Below are 19,665 nucleotides of genomic sequence, written 5' to 3' on the forward strand. Positions count from 1 at the left end.
ATTCATATGCGTGTACGTATTAATATACATGTAGGTCCTATAAATAGGCCTATTATATGTAGGCCTATATAATATAAATAGAAGGGTTCAAAAATTAGTATTTATTTCGTATCTCATATATCATGCTGCAAAAAAATTGTCTAATTTGACATCACGTTCTTGCAGTTTGCGTCTGGTTACCATGGACACTTCAGAAGTCGTAGTAGGAATGATTTTGTAAATGAATACAGGAACCAATCAAAACCTAGCCCTCCACAGAAATTTTCAAAGTTATTAAAGGTTTGTTGGATTTTCATTCATTTTTAATTTAGATTTGGTTAAAGAGAAACAAAAACAACACCTCCAAAAGTCGATTGTTACAATAAAATCAATATAAATACACAACTTTAGTTTTATAAAGATATCAATAGCATTTTCTTTTTCATTCTTCCTCCTCATTTTCTTTTCTTCTCTCTGTCTTTTTTTGTGTTGGAGGGTGTGTGTGGGGGGGGGGGGGTGGTGTTGATTTGAGCAAATAAAAGAAAAGTTTTTAATCTTTAAATTCCTACCTCTCGTTTTTTGTTTTTTGTTTTTTTTTTCTGGTGGGGTTTGTAGTTCACCTCTTTTTAAATGGTACTAAATATTTTACATTTTAATTGTTGTAGGTTTTAAAAATTTAAATCGATTTTTTTTTTAATAGGAAAGACCAACCATCCATCATTTTTCCAAGCATGACAACAGGTTTTCCTTTCTCAACACTGTAGACTCATTCCAAGATGTAGGTATTTCAATATAGTTTTACTTTCAATGTAAATGAAAACAATGCACAATGTAGGTTAATATATTTGCAATTTCACAATAAAAATTCTTAACCGATCGTAGTGTTGGTGGTGTGACTTTATTTTCCAACGACTAGAGATAATTAAAGAAACATTAAGCTGGTGTTCCTGTTATGCAACAAATAAATGATTGAAATTTGTCAATATTGATCTAACTGGGTTAACTCAGGTGTACTGACAGAGAGGATCAAAGCCTGCAATCATGGAATCACCTGCTGTACAGTACTTGAATTTTCGTAAGTTCAGTACTGTGCTCTCTGAAGCAAAGAGATTTAGATTTTAAAATTCTATTAATGTCTGCAATGACGTATTTAAAGCCAGGCTCCTGATGAAAAAAAATGATATGTTGTACAACTGATTTAAGAAGGGTGTTTGACGAAAATCTCGGGGAACGTTTAATGAGAAACAAATGTCAAAATATTTAATAGGCTAACTGAGGAAAGGTGGCGTAACCACCCTTAACAACGTAAAACAATTCACATTCTACCAGCAGACTACAAGTAATCTATTAGGCCTACAAGATGTTTTTTTAAAAATAAATATATAAATATTAATAATAATAAGGATTTTTAAGGCGCACATCTCCTCCCAACATGTGGGTACTCAATGTGCAGTGTCTTAAAATTATACAGTAAGTTTTAAAAGTATAATACTGTAAGTTTAAAAAAATAGCATGTGATCGTTTTCATGTCGAGTTTAGTTTATTTAGTTCTTTATTTTAGTTCTTATATGTTCTTTAATAACATTACTGTTTTAGCAAAAGCCTATAGAGGTTACTTTTAACAATTCGTTTTTTATACTTGTTTAGGGTCTGGGCAAGAAGAAAGTACAAAGCAATTACAAAAGCAGTTTTTCACCAGACTTCATTTCATGGGTACCGCATAAAAAGGAAATCATAGAGGCCGGTCCTGCATACTCTTCATATCGCGATGCGTTCCGGCGATCGCAAGGAGAAGTAATTTCACAAAACCTCCTCCATTCCGTAAATATTCCCAAGTCTTCCAACCTGAATACAGTGCGCAGTGCACCTGCATTATACCCAGAATTAGACGTCGAAAGTAAACCACTAACAACATACAATTTTGTCCACCAACATCTGCAACCAAATCCAAGCGTGAACACAAATATGTATACGGGAAAGGTAAACGACGAACCTCCCCCATTGGAAAAATCATTCGAATTCATCAACCCCCGGCATAAATCGATTTATGATCGACCAAGAGAAGGTTTGACAAATCTCCGACGGTCGCGCGTAAAGTCAGCACCATTTATGAGAACTACGGTTGCTGATTGTCTTAATTGGTACCGTGGACCAGAAAAAGAGGTGTACTGACAGAGAGGATCAAAGCCTGCAATCATGGAATCACCTGCTGTACAGTACTTGAATTTTCGTAAGTTCATTACTGTGCTCTCTGAAGCAAAGAGATTTAGATTTTAAAATTCTATTAATGTCTGCAATGACGTATTTAAAGCCAGGCTCCTGATGAAAAAAAATGGTATGTTGTACAACTGATTTAAGAAGGGTGTCTGACGAAAATCTCGGGGAACGTTTAATGAGAAACAAATGTCAAAATATTTAATAGGCTAACTGAGGAAAAGTGGCGTAACCACCCTTAACAACGTAAAATAATTCACATTCTACCAGCAGACTACAAGTAATCTATTAGGCCTACAAGATGTTTTTTTTAAATAACATTACTGTGCTCTCTGAAGCAAAGAGATTTAGATTTTAAAATTCTATTAATGTCTGCAATGACGTATTTAAAGCCAGGCTCCTGATGAAAAAAATTGATATGTTGTACAACTGATTTAAGAAGGGTGTTTGACGAAAATCTCGGGGAACGTTTAATGAGAAACAAATGTCAAAATATTTAATAGGCTAACTGAGGAAAAGTGGCGTAACCACCCTTAACAACATAAAACAATTCACATTCTACCAGCAGACTACAAGTAATCTATTAGGCCTACAAGCTGTTTTTTAAAATAAATAAATAAATATTAATAATAATAAGGATTTTTAAGGCGCACATCTCCTCCCAACATGTGGGTACTCAATGTGCATTGTCTTAAAATTATACAGTAAGTTTTAAAAGTATAACACTATAACTTTAAAAATATAGCATGTGATCGTTTTCATGTCGAGTTTAGTAATTTTAGTTCTTTATGTTATTCTTATATGTTCTTTATTAACATTACTGTTTTAGCAAAAGCCTATAGAGGTTACTTTTAAAAATTCGTTTTTTATACTTGTTTAGGGTCTGGGCAAGAAGAAAGTACAAAGCAATTACAAAAGCAGATTTTCACCAGACTTCATTTCATGGGTACCGCATAAAAAGGAAATCATAGAGGCCGGTCCTGCATACTCTTCATATCGCGATGCGTTCCGGCGATCGCAAGGAGAAGTAATTTCACAAAACCTCCTCCATTCCGTAAATATTCCCAAGTCTTCCAACCTGAATACAGTGCGCAGTGCACCTGCATTATACCCAGAATTAGACGTCGAAAGTAAACCACTAACAACATACAATTTTGTCCACCAACATCTGCAACCAAATCCAAGCGTGAACACAAATATGTATACGGGAAAGGTAAACGACGAACCTCCCCCATTGGAAAAATCATTCGAATTCATCAACCCCCGGCATAAATCGATTTATGATCGACCAAGAGAAGGTTTGACAAATCTCCGACGGTCGCGCGTAAAGTCAGCACCATTTATGAGAACTACGGTTGCTGATTGTCTTAATTGGTACCGTGGACCAGAAAAAGAAACTATTGAATCGCTGGATTACAGCAAACGTGCTAAAACTGCGTTTGATTCTTGCAACACTGAGCAAGTTCCTATGAACAGTACTCTGTCTGCAGGTGGAGATAGACACCAGAGACCTGTACAAACTGTAGCAACTGCCCCAGTAACCGCGTCAGAATTCAATGGAAATAATATCTCTACTACTTTAAACTTACCAATGCGTGCTTTAAAAACAATTGGTAATGAGCCAGACGTGAAACCTTCGTCGACGAAAAGTACACATTTTCATGAAAATACCTGTACTAGAGAGTCTAATGAAACTTTCAACCAATCAACATCATCGCAATCAGTTGCTGCACTGGTTCAGTAATATTTTACAAGCAACTGATTTTAATGTGGATCTGAAAACTGTAAAAAAGAAGATTCTTGTACACTTGTATAATTTCTGGTTTAAAACCGTATTGGACATTTCCAAACTGGTCAAGATTCTATTTTAAAATATATTTTTATACTTACTTGAAAAGGGTACATTTTTTAGTATAACTTTAATTTGTAGGTGCTTATAGTCGCTTTGCAGGGGCGGATTTAGGTGGGAGCGAGCTTGGAAAAGTAAAAAAAAAAAAAGGGGGAGAAAAAAAAAAGAAAGAAAGAAAAAGAAAAAAATGATTGCCTAAAACGCCTCAGAGGTTATTTTCGGGTGTTTAGAAAACAAAAATTTTGTGGGGGCATACCCCCGGACCCCCTATAGTGGTGTTATCTCCATCGGTCCAACTTTCGGCCCCCTTTCGCCCCCGCTTTTTCGACATCCCTGGATCCGCCCCTGCTTTGTATAAATGGGTTTTTAATATGATATTTATAATGTATTCATTTAAATTTCATAAGTTTTACTAAGGCAATTAGAAGGCCTACCATAAATTAGGCCCACAAGCTTTTTCAGTATACAAACATCTAATTATGTAGGTAATATACGAAGGCTTAATGTATAAAATGTTAACAAAAAAAAACAAAAAAAAAACATCTAGTTTGCATCCTATCTAGAGAGGAACTGTAGCTTGGTGGTTAAGCTGCCTTCTTCTAATCCCAGGGTTGGGTTTAAATCATGCCTGTTACACCAGGGTATTTTCGCATAATTAAAAACAACTCCATTCCAGTAGGCTTCATATTTAATGAGGCTTCATATAACATCATCCCATCATGTATTTTGTGAGTGTCCTCTCTGTTGTTATATGTGAAATAATAATAATAATAATAATAATAATAATAAGCCTCATATTTAATGAGGCTTCATATAACATCATCCCATCATGTATTTTGTGAGTGTCCTCTCTGTTGTTATATGTGAAATAATAATAATACTAATAATAATAATAACAATAATAATAATAATAAAAACAGGATTATAATGACAATATTTGTGTTATTGAAGCAAATAGTATTTACGTAGGTCGTCACATAGTTTGTTTTTACATAAGAATGTATTACTTTTCTTGTGTATTATCATCCCAGTTGGAATTTAGTTTCGACTGGTAATTGGCTTCGTGTTCTGCCTGGTTGGATTTGGTATGTTGATTACCTTTTAGACCTTTAAAATAAATGGCTTTTAGAGAGTGTTTAGACCAATCAAAAACAAATAAATTCCTTTGTATGGTACAGAAAATAATAAAACAAACAAAATAATTTGCAGTATATGACTTTCAATTAAAGTTACGTTTATTTTTTAATCGAACGGGCAGGTAGCGTAGTGCCCTACATCTGCACGCAAATCACAAGTTGAACATTGTGCGTGCTCACCTTATAAACGAACTTCTGCTATGTAATACCTTAAATTCTTATTGAAGTTGTTTCCAATACTTTTCTACTGTGGAAAGAAAATATGGATGATTCTTTAATTTTATTCTCCAAACAATCATAATGTACTCTCATACACTACAAATGAGTGTTTTCTTTCCCAGGATTTTTTCAGGAGGTTTTTTAACTTACAAAATTGAAACATTTACGACCGCCGTTAGTGTGTAACCATCAGCGTGACCACTCACAATTTTTGATACACAATGACTGGGTCGAAATTACACAAGATTCAGCAAAAATTGCCCAAAATTACCAAAGCTTCCTGAAAATGCATTAAAATTTGAAAAATACGTGTTTTTCGCATGTATAGTTTCCCTTTTAGTTCAATTTATAAACCATTTTTTATTGTAATTGTTTGTGTTAATTATTAAGATGAATATTCATCCGTAATAATACGGATAGAAAAATACGCCATCAGTCGGCCAGTGTTATCAGTGTAGATCATTGATCAAGTTTTATTATGTAATGCATTAATTAGGTAAGATCAATGGCAACGCAAATCACAAATAAACAATTCTGAATCAACCCATGTTTATACGCAATTAACAGTCAATTAACAATATGTTATGTGCACTTCGTTGAGTTTTGCTTACTTGAATGGACTGAAATATACTTTGTTACTTCTTAATTCTTCCTCTATGACAAAATATTTAATTTTCTTAGTAAAAATAAAATACCCAAGGATTTGAACGGAATACCCAAGAACCAAGACAATGTCAAAATACCCAAGATCTTGGGTAAACCCAAGTAGTGGTCACTTGTAACCATTGAGAAATGGTGTAACTGTGGTTGGTGTTTGTTTGAGGGCGCTGTAACACATGTGTTTTTGTTTTGTTTGTTTTTGTGGAGTGGTTGCGTGAAGCGAAGAGATTGTTTTGTACATTTGATGATTAAAAGGTAGGCTTAGGCCAAACAACCACTATTTACACGCATTATTTGTAACATGCCACATCTCTAGTGATGTGGTGAAATTTAGGCATAGGCCATGGATGAGTTGTTGCCCTTGTCGCACATATATATAAACGTTGGCTAGGCTAGGCCCATCACATTTTTATTTTTTGTTGATCGAATTTCTACACTCGCGGTGATGGATAAGGGAGCCACAGGGTTGGTCCCAGTTTTTGGCCAATTGGGACCGACCGAGATGCCAGCTTATATTGTACAGTATTACTATTTAGTTAGATCTAGGCCTATGCTATGCAAGCTATAGTGTTTAGGTTTTTAACTAATTATTCCGATGATTAAAGTAAAAAAATCAGCCTGCCAATTGTATATTTTTAGTTTTGTTGCAGATTTCCTTGAATTTTTCATGGTGATTTCAGAAAAACGAACGCACAGTAGCCCTAGCCAATCAGAAACCTGTTGAAAAAAAAAGTGCTGATAAGCCTTGTTGTTTCCTTCATTCGATACAAGTAGGTATGATTCGTTCTGTCCGAATTAGGTTCAATTCTGATCATGGCAGCAATACTATTTTTATTTAATTTCATTTCCTTATTTTATTTATTTTAATATCTTGTTAATTATTATTCTATAGTTTTTTGTAGATATTTTTGTTATTACTGTTGTTACTAGTATAATAATTATTATAAAATTATTATTAACTATTAATTTGAATGCTTACGGTAGGCCTACACCACTTAGATACCTTATCATACAGTAAAATACAGTATTTTAACCGTGCAGATGTTACATCAAATAAAAATACCTAGAATGAAGTTTTATTTTTTAATAAGCACAACTGACACAATGAAAAAATGGAAATTTCCGAAAAAAAAATTAAAGTTTTTCTTTACTTTTATTACACCCACCGCTGCCTTAATATCTCCAAAAACAAGATATATCTTCCTAATTATATAAATTTAAAGCATTTAACCATCCCATTACTAGACTGTTTACATTCAACAATAACATTTTATTTTTATTTTCTTCTGAGACTTCTGTCTGAATGTTATTGGCAAAACCATCTGCTAGATAAGAAAACTAAATTTTATTTTTATTTTTCTTCCACCCTCCTACAATCTTTCAACAACCAAGTTCATGAAAAGTATAAAAAAGTCTTGCCTAACATGCTATTAAATTTTTTCCACACGATCTACAAATTTTCCACTAAATGTCTCTTGGAAATGTGGCTTGGAAATTAGTATGATTCACAAAACCACTGCACTTGTTTGGTTTTTTTTTTTAAAGATCTCTGGATGTAGGACATAATTGTTAAAGTTAATACGTAATGGAACAGGAAGAAAGTAGCAATGAACAGGCGCCTGAGGTAAGTATAACACTTAAATGACTTCACAAATTAGTAATATGCATTTCACTAACCATGTCTTCGAATATCCATTGTATATACAAAATTTCTGTAGCACCTTAAACAATTATTTGTCTTGAGTGTAAAATATGGGTTCCTTAAATTACAGGTAAAACATAATAATAGCCATGGAATTTCAAACAAACAAGATGGGCCATTTAGTTTTTACAATAATCTTTCAGTAATCTGGCAAAGTATTAAGTTGTTAAGGGACAATGTAACCACAGATCCTGATGGAAAAGTCATTTACTCTGGACATTAGACTTATTTATTTATGTATCTAGGCTATGATAAATTTCAGTAGTATTTTTGTCTATTTCCGTACGTTTGTAAACAGGCAAAATTTCCGTAGCAACTATGTAGAACTTAAGAACTCTGACTTAATCCAATGATTGTATTCATAAATATGCTCAGTACAGCAAATCTGCAAGCATTTATTAAGAAGTGTTCAAGAGTGAAGAATTGCATATTAGTGTGACTCACATAAGATCTGCAAATATTTGAATTTGCCTATTTTTACAATTATTTTACTGTAAAATGCAACTAAAGAACTAAAAACATTTTATTCATTCTTTAATCATATTTTACCATAACTCCTATAAATTTATCAGCTAGGAATTCCAGTTGTGTTTTGGATAACTTTTAAAATAATATATTATAACCATGGACCTATTAATATTAATAGGTCCATGTTATAACTCTTCCACTTTGGACGTTACCTACCAAATGGTTCATATAATTTTGTTTATTTAATGTAGAATAATAATAAAATAATATGTCTGTATTTATAGCACACTACACAACTATGTCCCAGAACACTTTATGCTTACATAAAAAAAAACCAATAATTTACTAATATTTTGTAGCAATTTTTGTTTTATTTGTAATGAGGTCCACAGATTCGTAACTAAGTGGGAGACGGCAGTTTGGTTCAGCCTTTGAACCGTGTGGTTGAATGTTTGACCATTCTCGGCCAGCCATGCATAAATACCGCTGCTTGCGCTTGACAGGTTGTAAACTGGTCTATGCTATGTTCAAGCCCTAGATGGAAGCGGCTTCTCATAAAAGTGACATCAGGCCAACTGCATTAGAAATTCTTTAAATCAAATAAAAAAGACTTTTTTTATTATACCATATTCTTGATTTTTAAGGCTTCGGAACCAGTTTTTGGAAACAACATTCTCATCATACACCCTGGATCTTACTGGATAAGAATTGGCCGAGCCACTGATGCCTACCCTGTGTCAGTACCTCATGTGATTGCCAGGAAACCAAAGCAGAGAGAGAGTAGTCAGAATTTTGAGGACAAATTGATAATAAGACATGGAATAAACGTAGGTTGTTGTCTTCATTGTATCATTTTATTCCTCACATTTCACAGCATGTAGCTACCATATATTATTGCGTGTTAATTATTTCTTAGAATAGAAAAATTACTATGAAAAAACAGGGGGTTGAGGCATCAAACTTTTGATTTTTAAATCATGTTTGTCTTATGTGGGGATCATCCATAACACGCAACTTTATTACTGAAATGAAACTACTACTGTTAGTATAAATGAACGAAATTGTAAATGCGGGGAAATATGATTTTAATAAACATTTAAAAGCCTATAAAATAGTATTATTTGGAAGATTAGCCCTAAATTTGGCTCCGTTTCTAACCAGCTAGATGCATTATCAAGATCATAAAGAGCAGCAAAAAGTTGGAACTCTGATGCTGAAATAGCGGGGTGGTGGGGGAGGGGTCGTCTTATGGGTTGACATACAAAAATCGTCGAAAAATCTTCTCGAATTTGGGGGTCGTCGATATTATGCAGATCGCCTTATATGCCTGAATATACAGTATTTATATTATTTTTATTGTTGATTGCTGTTGTTGTTGCTGCTGCTGTTTGTATTGTTGTTGCAATTAGTATCGATATTGCTATTATTCCTGTTTTTGTTGTTGATGATGCTGCTGCTGTTGTACTGTACATAGAGGGCCTGTTTTGTTGTAATTTAGTAAATGAATGTAATGTAAAATAGAGTTGATAAGACTTTTAAGGAATTACTGGTGGTGGCTCACCTCATGTTTGTTGTTGACTTCCGTAGCACCCTAACAGCAACAGCCAAAAACAGCATGCCTTAAAGATGGTGCAGCAAGCAATATGGGCTAAAAAGACATCATCAGGTCAACGACGACAAAACGTTGCTTTGTCAGAGGTTAGTTAATAATCAATGTCTATTAATTATCAATTTAAATTTTTTTTTGGTCAATATTTATATTGGCATGTTAAAGAATATCATACACTCTTTGGAAAAGAGCAGAGGACTACTGTCTAAAGCCACAATCGCACTGGACTTTTTTTGGTAAAACTAACCAACACGTTGGCTAGTTTTACCATAGTTAGTCCAGTGCGAACAGCACAGGAAGTTTACCTGACAGGAAACTTACCCAAGCCGCGCGGTTAATTTAACCGAGTCCCGCTTGCCCAGGAAAACTGACCAGGTTAGTTTTACCTAGCAGGAAAGTCCAATGCGAACAGCGCGAGTCGGGTAAACTTCCCAAGTCATCACAATGATGACCTTCCTCAGGCTGTCAGGCAATTACGCATGAGCTGTGACCTGGAATAAAACGTCACACACAAACATCTTGATTAATTTCGTGCATGCGTCCAATTTCGCTTCCTTTTTGCTGCGTTGTTTTCTGCTGTAGATTTTCTTTTTGTTGCTTTTGCTACCGCATCCATTGTTGATACCCAAAAGCGAGCCTAGCCTCTCGAAATGCCGCGCGCGCGCGCTTTCGTTAATTGTTTTGCCACACATACCGGAAGTGAACGTCACGATTTAGCGCCCCCAATAGTTGAATCTGTATGAATGGTTAGTTTCACCATGGCCTTTGGTAAAACTAACCACGTCGATAAATCCCAGTGCGAACGGCAGGAAGTTTACCCATTCGAATGTTACCCACAGTCTCGGTAAAAATTTCCCTATTTTAAATCCAGTGCGATTGCGGCTTAATTCTTCCAGAATGACCACACCATATATAATTCTACAGCCTCTCATGGGCAAACATTGGCAGCCCGGGTCCTAAGTTTACGGCAAGTCATGAGAGTCTCAGAAATTGGGAGGCTTCCTGCACTCACGCGAGCAAGCATGTATTTCGCTGAAAATAACCCATCTCCCTCAAATTCATGATGTTTGCATGTTTTTAATACACTGATTATCAACTGTCATTCAGAAGTGAATGCCGATACAGTCGATATCACCACACGCGGCAAAATAAAATTAGGAAAATTTCAAACCAGATCTGCCAGAATTGGCTTCTTCCAGCTGGAGACTCCTGCTTTGGTGTGTTGCACACCAAAGAAAAACATACCATACAAACAATTTTATGAATGACATATAATGGTAATAAGTAGGCTAAACAATGTATTATTTACTAGGTTACTAATTACAATGATGAGGTCCAGCCACAGACTCTGGATGATAACTCTGGTTTGACTTGGACACCGAACAGTGAACAGTCAGAGTTCTTCATTGGAGAAGAGGTTTGTTAGTTTATAATTCATTCAGCAATTCACCAATCAAAATTTGGTTATTTTTGTTAGCTTATAATTTATCTATTTTTGAAAATAAATTACCAGTCAACATTCTTCATTGGTCCACATCTCCAGACTATACAGTTTTATTTGACAAAAACATGTGACATGCCTAAATATGGTCATGATGACATCACATCATGACCATATATAGGCACATCATGACTATATATGGGCATACAACAGTTTTTATGTCAAAGAAAATTTGATAATCTAACAGAGCTTAAATGATTAAAAAAAATATGACAGTTTGCCCTCAAGTCCAGACCACCGTTGGAACCTAAACATTTAAGGTGGTCTCAGGGTTCAATTAGAGGGTTACATTTTTGTTGACAGGATGAAGAATGTTATACTGTAGTACTTGGAAAAAGTGATCTTGAATTAGAGGGGTCTTAAATTTGAGGGCAAGCTATATATACAATTAAATAAAATTCCAGTAAAACGTTTTGCACCTTTTTAATTCAGGCTCTGTATTTAGATCCAAATGAAAGTTACCATATACATTGGCCAATCAGACAAGGTAGATTTAATCTCCATGCTGGCGTGGGTGGCAGTATAACAGCTGTCCTTCAAGATATGGAAACAATATGGAGTGCCATAATAGAAACCAAGTTGGACATTCCAAGCAAAGACTTTAAAGTAAGTTTAGATACTAAAGATATTGAAAACAATGGTTGGACCCCATTACTATTTTCTGTAATCCAAGGTAACCAAGTATTGTGTAAGGAGATGTGTTACATTTACTCTACTTGATATACTGTATCATAGTACTAGGCCTAATCATAAGTGACGATATGCAGTGGTGGGTTCAGGGGGGATCCAGCAGGTCTGGGCAACCCTACATTTTTCAAAACTTAAAAAAAAATGGAGAATGGTGCAAAATACCGGAAATCTAAGAAAGAGATGATTAAATTTTGGGAAGAAATGGTTAAAGGTCAAGGTCATAGAAATTCAATTTTTTTCTCTTGAACGTACCCTCAAACATAAAAGAAAAAAAAATGGAATCACCCATACATAGTCTGTGTATTGTTCGGCATGCAGGCAGAGGTATTGAGTGACTGCTCTAGTTACAGTCTGTATTCCTGAAAGTGCTATTGTATTTTAGCCCTTTATTTTTGTATGCCCTTTGCTATCAGGAAAACCCACCAAATCAGTAGCTCTAGCTATATATAGGCTAAAACAAACATAATGGTAGGTTTCTGCATCAAGTTAAGAACGACTGAAAATCATAAAATCGTGAAAATAAAAAGTACGCGAAATGTTTCAAATTCTAAAACCGTGAAAATATAGGGCCGCGAAATTAAAGGGCTGTACATTATTAATATTTAATATTTGTTGTTTCTTTCTTTTCATACACAGAACTATAAAGTTGTTTTACTTGTACCAGATATTTACTGTCGCCCTCACGTAAAAGAGCTAATGAATTTGGTGCTAACACGACTCGGATTTGGGGCGGCCATAATTCACCAGGTTTGTAGTATCGTAAATGACATTAAAAGCGTCACAGCGCTTATAACAAATTTGGAGGCTCCACTGCAGTTCGAGGGAGGCCTATCTAACTTGTTGCAATGTCCATCCATCCGTTCATTTAGTCATTTATTTACTTCACATTTTATTCCTAGGTTAAAAAGTCCTTCGTAACTATATATATATTATTCATAATTGTTAATTCTTTATTTATTAAAATCCTAATTCTTTTTAAAATTTACTTTGTTAGTGACTTTTGCTTCCACGCTGGAAGCTTTTCGCATGTTTATAAATTGAGAATAATTAAATTTTTTTTTTGTTTTTATTCTGACGCTTTATCAGGAATCAGTCTGTGCATTGTATGGTAGTGGGATATCAAGTGCTTGTGTTGTAGACGTTGGTGATCAGAAAACAAGTATATCGTGCGTTGAAGATGGTCTCTCCAATCGCAATTCAAGGTAAAAATATTTTTGTTTTGTAGTTTTCAAGATTGTAACTGGGAATGTTTTACTTTTCATTATGTAAATATTTTCTAAATTAGGAGTGTATAATATTTTTCAATATATTCAAAATGTGAGTTTGCTTAGCTTGGTTTCCTAAATGTGGTAGCTAATGTGTGTGTGTGTGCTGAACCATTGAGATCCTTTCCGACCTTTGGTCACTGGTCTAATCCTATTTTGCTCTTGTTGTGTTCCAAGCTAGAGGGCTGAAATACAAGTATATTATAGCGCATTCTCTATATCGGAGTGAGGTGCTGGCCATTATCCCTGTGTGAGTATAACGAAAGCAGTACACTCTTCGGAAAAGAGTAGGGGATTGTCTCTTGGTGTGCTACCCATCACAGCCCGAAATGCCCATTAGAAATAAGTCTTCAGACTTTCGTGGGTTAGCTTTGTGTTTTGCATAGAAAAAAAAACTCTAAATCAATGTCATCTCAGTATTTTTTTTTACTGAGCTTTATTCATCTATGATATAGATCACAATAAAATCACAATAAAACATTTGAAACCACATTTTTTTTAAATGGACTAATCTCTGCATCTTAATCTCTCTCTTAAGCCCTGTCCAAGCTATCAAATTTTCTTTGACAAAAAAACTGTTGTATGCCCATATATGGTCATGATGTGATGTCATCATGATCATATTTTTGGCCAAGACAAGCCAAACCAGTCACTCGTCGCAAATCGTGTTTCAGAGATAATGGCCAAAACATGCTAGAATGTCAACATTTTTTAAATCTATTTTATTGCGCATTAAACTAAACCTTTATATATCTATACATCATGCTATGTTGTCATCTTCCCCATTTTCAATGTTAAAACAATTTTTAATGATTTGGTAATGGTTTTTACCTTAGAAATGCCCAAAATCATAAACTTTGAAGACAGATTTCTCAAAAAATATTGTTCCTTAAGGAGTTAAACTCCTGTACCTTCATAATAAAATGTTTGATTTAAATGATTCTTTTACCATTTTATAGCTTTCGTTTTACTTTTTACCCCTGTATTAATAACTAAAAATCAATTTTTGCGAGGAGTGACTGGTTTGGCTTGTTGCATGTTTTAGTCCTTCCAATCATATTGAAGTTTAATTTCCATCCATTAACCTTAAACAATGTCAATGATGAATTGCATTAAACTAAAAAAAAATATTATAATTTTCAGGTTATGCATGGGATATGGTGGAAGTGATGTCACACGTTGCTTCACCTCGCTACTGCAGAGGGCGCACATGCCTTATCGAGAATGTCAGATGGAGAAAACAATGGATGCCCTCCTATTAATAGAACTTAAAGAAACATTTTGTCATTTAGATCAGGTCAGTTAATAATATAGTTTACCTGGGAGTTGAGTACAAAATCACTTTCTTGCACTCAATATACAGTTCATTTAAATATATCTGATGTAATTTTTTTTTGTAAAACCAAGTAGAAGAAAGACCAAATAATTTAACAACTTCTAATTAGTGATACTCAGATCTAAACGATTTTGTTTCTGATGAAAGTAGAACTAATATGAATAACAAATTTGTTAACACTTCTAGGACCTGGATGGAACCCAGTTACTGGACTTTCATGTGCGATATCCCAATAGCCCCACGATAATGTACCAGCTGAAGCTGGGTGATGAGACACTGCAGGCACCAATGGGTTTGTTTTACCCCCAGCTGTTTGGGATCGTTGGAGAGAAGATGGTGAAAACTCAGCAGAGAAACCAAGGAGATGCGGAAGATGCCCATGATGAGAACTATTTGTTGCAAACGCAGCAACAGGTAATATTACAGATAATCATATTATCATTATAATACTGAGTAATATTTATAGAAACAACAACATACAACACCAGTATCAAAAACAACAATAACAGTTTTTAGGGTGCTGTTAGAAAAGTACAACCATTAGCGTGCTATATTTCCTGAAAGAAAGTTGCCTGAAGTAATGGTGCATATAGCTTGAATGCAGTTTTTGAAACAAGCTCATCTAGCCCAGGCTTTTCAAGCATTTGATAAGCTTGGGTGTAGTCTACATCTTGTGACCTTATTGCTTGATGCATTCAGCTAAGCCCAACCTAGATTGGGATCTCTAGAATTTATTATGAGCAAGCAGTTTTCTTAAATGTAGGTAAGAATTACAGGCTAAAAATTGACTAATCCTTGCAGTCATGTATAATTGGTTGGATCCACAAAAGAAAAATTAGCATATGCTCGGGGATAGGAAAAATTCATTGAAGATAAAAATGATGTCATGAGTGAATTATAATTATAGAATTTGAGTTTAAAAGTGAACTAGCTAAATGATTTTTTGTTCTAGAGTTAATTTTTGATATGCCGTTAATAATAGAATCAACCTTAAAATCGTTTTTTGGCTATTTTTTATGAAGTTATAGGCGATTATATACGATTTTACCATGACGTCACTGGCGAAAATTAACAAAAGATCGTGTAAATAGCGGCCCGTAGGGTATCCACCGCGTAGGGTATCCGCCGCGTACGATCTTTGCGTGCATGCTGTAACAATCACAATTTACAGCCATGCTAACTTCCATTCGTCACTATTAAAATCCTTCTATTGATAGGCACTGTCTAAAACTTTCTTCCAGCTTATCTCTAAAAAGATTGTAACCTTTTCGTCTGCAGTTGGCTCAACATGAATTACACAGGAGCCAGTGAGCCATGACAGCCTAGGCTTGGACATGACACGTTGTTGTTTGTTATTTCGCGACGTCATCAACGAGTACAATACATTCATTATATATCATCAAATCAACTGCCTTAAAGGAAAAAAAATTGGTTCGTGTGGGAATCGAAAAGAAAACCTCCATGTTTGCTATTCATTATCCACCATCAACTAAACTGCCTAAAAAAAAAAAAAAAAAAAAATGCAGCCTCTACGTGCAGTGGGCGGTCAGCATAGCACCAATATAAAAGTCAAAATGATGAGTCTTGTTACATTTTCTTCTTGTGATATGTATCTTGTTTTTTTCTCTACTGCTTGTTTGACACTGCCCAGCACCTATTTAGGTGGAGATGTTTGCTCTTTACAAATCTTTATTATTATTACAACATTTTTAACACTTAAATTTATTATTTGTCGTATTAAACAACATGGTAGGCCCAAAAATAAAATAAAATAAAAATAAAGCAACATTTTTTCTTGTGAAATTTCATTTTTCGTGGCGGTGAGTATGCTAATTGGCCAAATATAAATATGGGTAGGGTATCCGCCGCGTACGATCTTTGCATACATGCTGTAACAATCACAATTTACAGCCATGGTTACAGCATACACGCAAAGATCATACGCAGCAGATACCCTACGCGGCGCTATTTACACGATCTTTTGTTACTTTTTCGCCAGTGACGTCATGGTAAAATCGTATATAATCGCCTATAACTTCATAAAAAAAAGCCAAAAAACGATTTTAGGGTTGATACTATTATTAATGGCATATCAAAAATCATCTCTAGAACAAAAAATTATTTTGCTAGTTCTCTTTTAAATAAAATTAATTGCTTAGTCAGAATGGATGTCATTAATAATACTAATGATATTAAAACTAATAATGAATAATGATTATGTTGGATAGAAATAAAATAATCTATAAATTTAATCAATTTATTGAAAACTGACATCTTATTTGAACTTTTCCTGAAAGGCTGCTAAGGCAAAAGCTTTAGAGAAGGCTGCTGCAGAGAACAACAATCAAGATGGAAACGCGAACACAAACAGGAGTACATCGCCAACTAATCACCATAACGACATCATTCAAGCAGAGGCCCCGCCCCCAACCATCTCCAGGCGCATCTCAACATCTCAGTCGCTGGACAAAGCTTTAGGAGTTGACCAGGCTATACTACACAGTATTGACTGTTGCTGTAAGTATTCGGTTCCTAATTCTCCGGCAAGAAGTTGTTGTTGTCATCATCGTCGTCGTTGTCATCTCCCTGGAAATCGGAACGAACTACCAAGCAAGCAAGAACCTTTTTGGAAATAACCAATCTTCCTCAAATTCATATCTGCATGTTTTTACTACTTTATTATCAATTTTTTTCATAGAAAACAGTGCCGATGAGTATTAATATGTGCAGCAAAATAAAGTTTAACCAGTGACTTTTCCATCACTAAATTATTTTTTTTAAACAGTATTTGTCTCCCGGAAGTCTGATTATCTTTCGCACTCCTGCGAGCATGTAAATATCTCCCAGAAACTAGCCAATCTCTCACAAATATTTTTGTCTTTATTGCTGTACTCATGTAACAGGCCTACCTCTATTTAATGACCCCCATCCAAATCAGTACTGTTCCAAATAGAGATTACCTCCAATTAAAGACCACATTGTGGAAATCTAAATGAACACTTATCCTAAAGTTAACTATTTGATAAGATACATTTCTAATGAGAGACCAAAGCTGCTAAAGATGAGGAAAATCCAAGTCCCAAAAGTGGTCTTTACTTGGAGGGAGACCTGTATTAGTTTCCTCCCTGAAGTGTGCTTGCCATGTGCATTAAACCAGATCTCACGAAATTGACTTCTCAAAATTTGGGACCCTTGTCGTCTTTTTACATTGTTCTATAGGAAAGTTATCCTTATTCTTTATTTATAGAGGGTAACCCTTCCAACTGGACCCAGAAGGCCAGCTGGTGTTCAGGGGCCCTTTATTAAAAATATGAAACACATCAGAAAAATTGTTTAAATAATAATTAGATAAATAGTTACAAAATGACAAAAATAAACATGCAAAAAATGCACAAAATCCACACAAATATTTATGAATATCCATAAATATACAGTATAGGAAAAAATATGAATATAAATGAATAAATGAATAATAGTAATAATAAATCAATAAATAAATAAATTTATTTTCAATTTTTTTAGTTTCATAAGGTGCATGGACAAAATGTTGCCTTATTCAGGATAAGTCAATATTTGATTGTACTTTATGTTGTCATTTTTAGCAAATAAATAAAATTTCTTTTTACATGCAGCATCCGAGGAAACAAAGAAGAAGATGTACAGTTGTATTCTAGTCGTTGGCGGTGGCTTGGGTTTATTCCAGGGGGCAGTAGACATGCTTCAATATCGCATACAAAGTAAAATGCCCCCTTCCTTCAGGGCTGTTGTTGACAAGGTTGAAGTCATATGCAAATCAAAGGTACCATTAATTTATAGTCGTATTATTATTCCGCAAAGTTATAAAGAGAATAACATCAATAAATTGATTTTAAAAATGTAGATAAATAAATACAAACATACTGCTAATTTAAAATTACAATATAAAAATATTCTGTTAGTATTGTGTATCCTCTGTTATTAGTCTGGTTAATTCTTTCAATGAAATTTAAATTCTTTTTCTATTATCTTGTTATCATTACTTTATTTTTATTGTACTGTATTTTACTGTTTGAATTTTCAAACATGGCATCCTGAATTTTAACCATATCTGCATTGAGTCAATATTTCAATTGCATAATATTACTACTGATAATGATTGGTTGATTATTATTTTGCTTTAATCCTAGGACATGGACCCAAGACTGACAGTTTGGAAAGGAGGTGCTGTCTTAAGTTGCCTTGACACTGCTCAAGAACTTTGGATAAAACAAAAAGAATGGAAGGCAATGGGGTTGAAGGTGCTCCGGGAACGATCCCCATTTGTATGGTGAAGAATATACAAGTACTGTACAGTAATTATAAAATTTGGTCTGAAGTCATACGACCACCTACCAACAGAGAAAGTCTGTAGAACAGATAGAAGTCAACGAGGATAAAACTCGCCCCAGGAACAATCCTTTTTTTTTATTGTGTCAGTAAATGCTTGAATGCTTATATAAAGTTTTCGGAAGCTTCAGTGCGGTGCTTATTCAAGAGTGGCGCTTATAACAAAATATTGGTGTAGCATTCACCAGTTCCCATGTTACCTATTTAGATAGTTCAGTAGGCCTATCATAGGTCCTACGTCTTTGTAAGTAAACGCTCTAAAACAACTTTGTCATAGAAACACCACTTTTTGACAGTCCGAAAGTGCCATTTTTCGAACATTTGGAGGAGCCTAAATTTGCTCTGTGGAACCCCAGTCAGGAATTTCGGATTTCTCATCACAGTGCTGCCTGTCTTTCTGGAGTAAATTTTTGAACAGAAAATGAAAATTAATAAAACTACACTGACAATTATTTACGTTTTGTTTTATTTACTAATCTATTACCGGAATATTATATATACAAATCTCGGTGTCCTCTCAAAATAAAGCTCTGTCCACACTATTAAATTTGAGTGCCTATATTACACCCAAATATCACTTTTTTTTTGTCACATGAAATTTGATAGTGTTGACTGAACATTCTACAATTACCTACTCTACATTTTATCCTGAGAGTGACAGGATATAGAGTA

General features: G+C 34.5%; 2 protein-coding genes across 8 annotated transcripts in view; both read left to right on the top strand.

Moving 5' to 3' along the window:
* The window catches only part of LOC117105430, a 5,677-nt gene extending 433 nt beyond the window's left edge, over positions 1-5,244 (top strand). Inside the window, exons 2-5 of one of the 2 annotated variants that reach the window (XM_033246559.1) lie at positions 166-279; positions 680-757; positions 1,627-2,120; positions 3,568-5,244. In XM_033246559.1, coding sequence (XP_033102450.1) covers positions 166-279; positions 680-757; positions 1,627-2,120; positions 3,568-3,937 — 1,056 coding nt within the window. In that variant the 3' untranslated portion in view covers positions 3,938-5,244. Of the gene's footprint in view, positions 1-165; positions 280-679; positions 758-1,626; positions 2,121-3,073 lie in introns of both variants that reach the window. The other variant, XM_033246568.1, reaches the window with a different exon arrangement.
* A 976-nt stretch (positions 5,245-6,220) lies between these two features.
* Positions 6,221-19,445, top strand: LOC117105443 (actin-related protein 8-like). Of its 6 annotated transcripts, XR_004444911.1 has the most exons (15): positions 6,240-6,312; positions 6,697-6,827; positions 7,603-7,681; positions 8,872-9,054; positions 9,815-9,925; positions 11,149-11,253; positions 11,770-11,943; positions 12,664-12,774; positions 13,114-13,229; positions 14,436-14,589; positions 14,815-15,042; positions 16,926-17,145; positions 18,261-18,427; positions 18,795-19,016; positions 19,051-19,445. XR_004444911.1 is itself a non-coding variant. In XM_033246594.1 (14 exons), exons 3-14 carry the CDS (start codon positions 7,643-7,645, stop codon positions 18,936-18,938), a joined length of 1,752 nt encoding a protein of 583 aa, XP_033102485.1. In that variant the 5' UTR covers positions 6,221-6,312; positions 6,708-6,827; positions 7,603-7,642; the 3' UTR covers positions 18,939-19,445. The 6 variants fall into 6 exon arrangements, 5 of the variants coding, with proteins under 5 accessions (XP_033102485.1, XP_033102501.1, XP_033102494.1 ...); XM_033246594.1 differs by having other exon boundaries at positions 6,221-6,312; positions 6,708-6,827; positions 18,795-19,445; XM_033246603.1 differs by having other exon boundaries at positions 6,697-6,831; positions 18,795-19,445.
* Positions 19,446-19,665: the final 220 nt, after the last annotated feature.

Source organism: Anneissia japonica, unplaced genomic scaffold (assembly GCF_011630105.1).
Source record: "Anneissia japonica isolate Jap-2015-1 unplaced genomic scaffold, ASM1163010v1 scaffold640_len1575945_cov177, whole genome shotgun sequence".
Taxonomy (NCBI): domain Eukaryota; kingdom Metazoa; phylum Echinodermata; class Crinoidea; order Comatulida; family Comatulidae; genus Anneissia; species Anneissia japonica.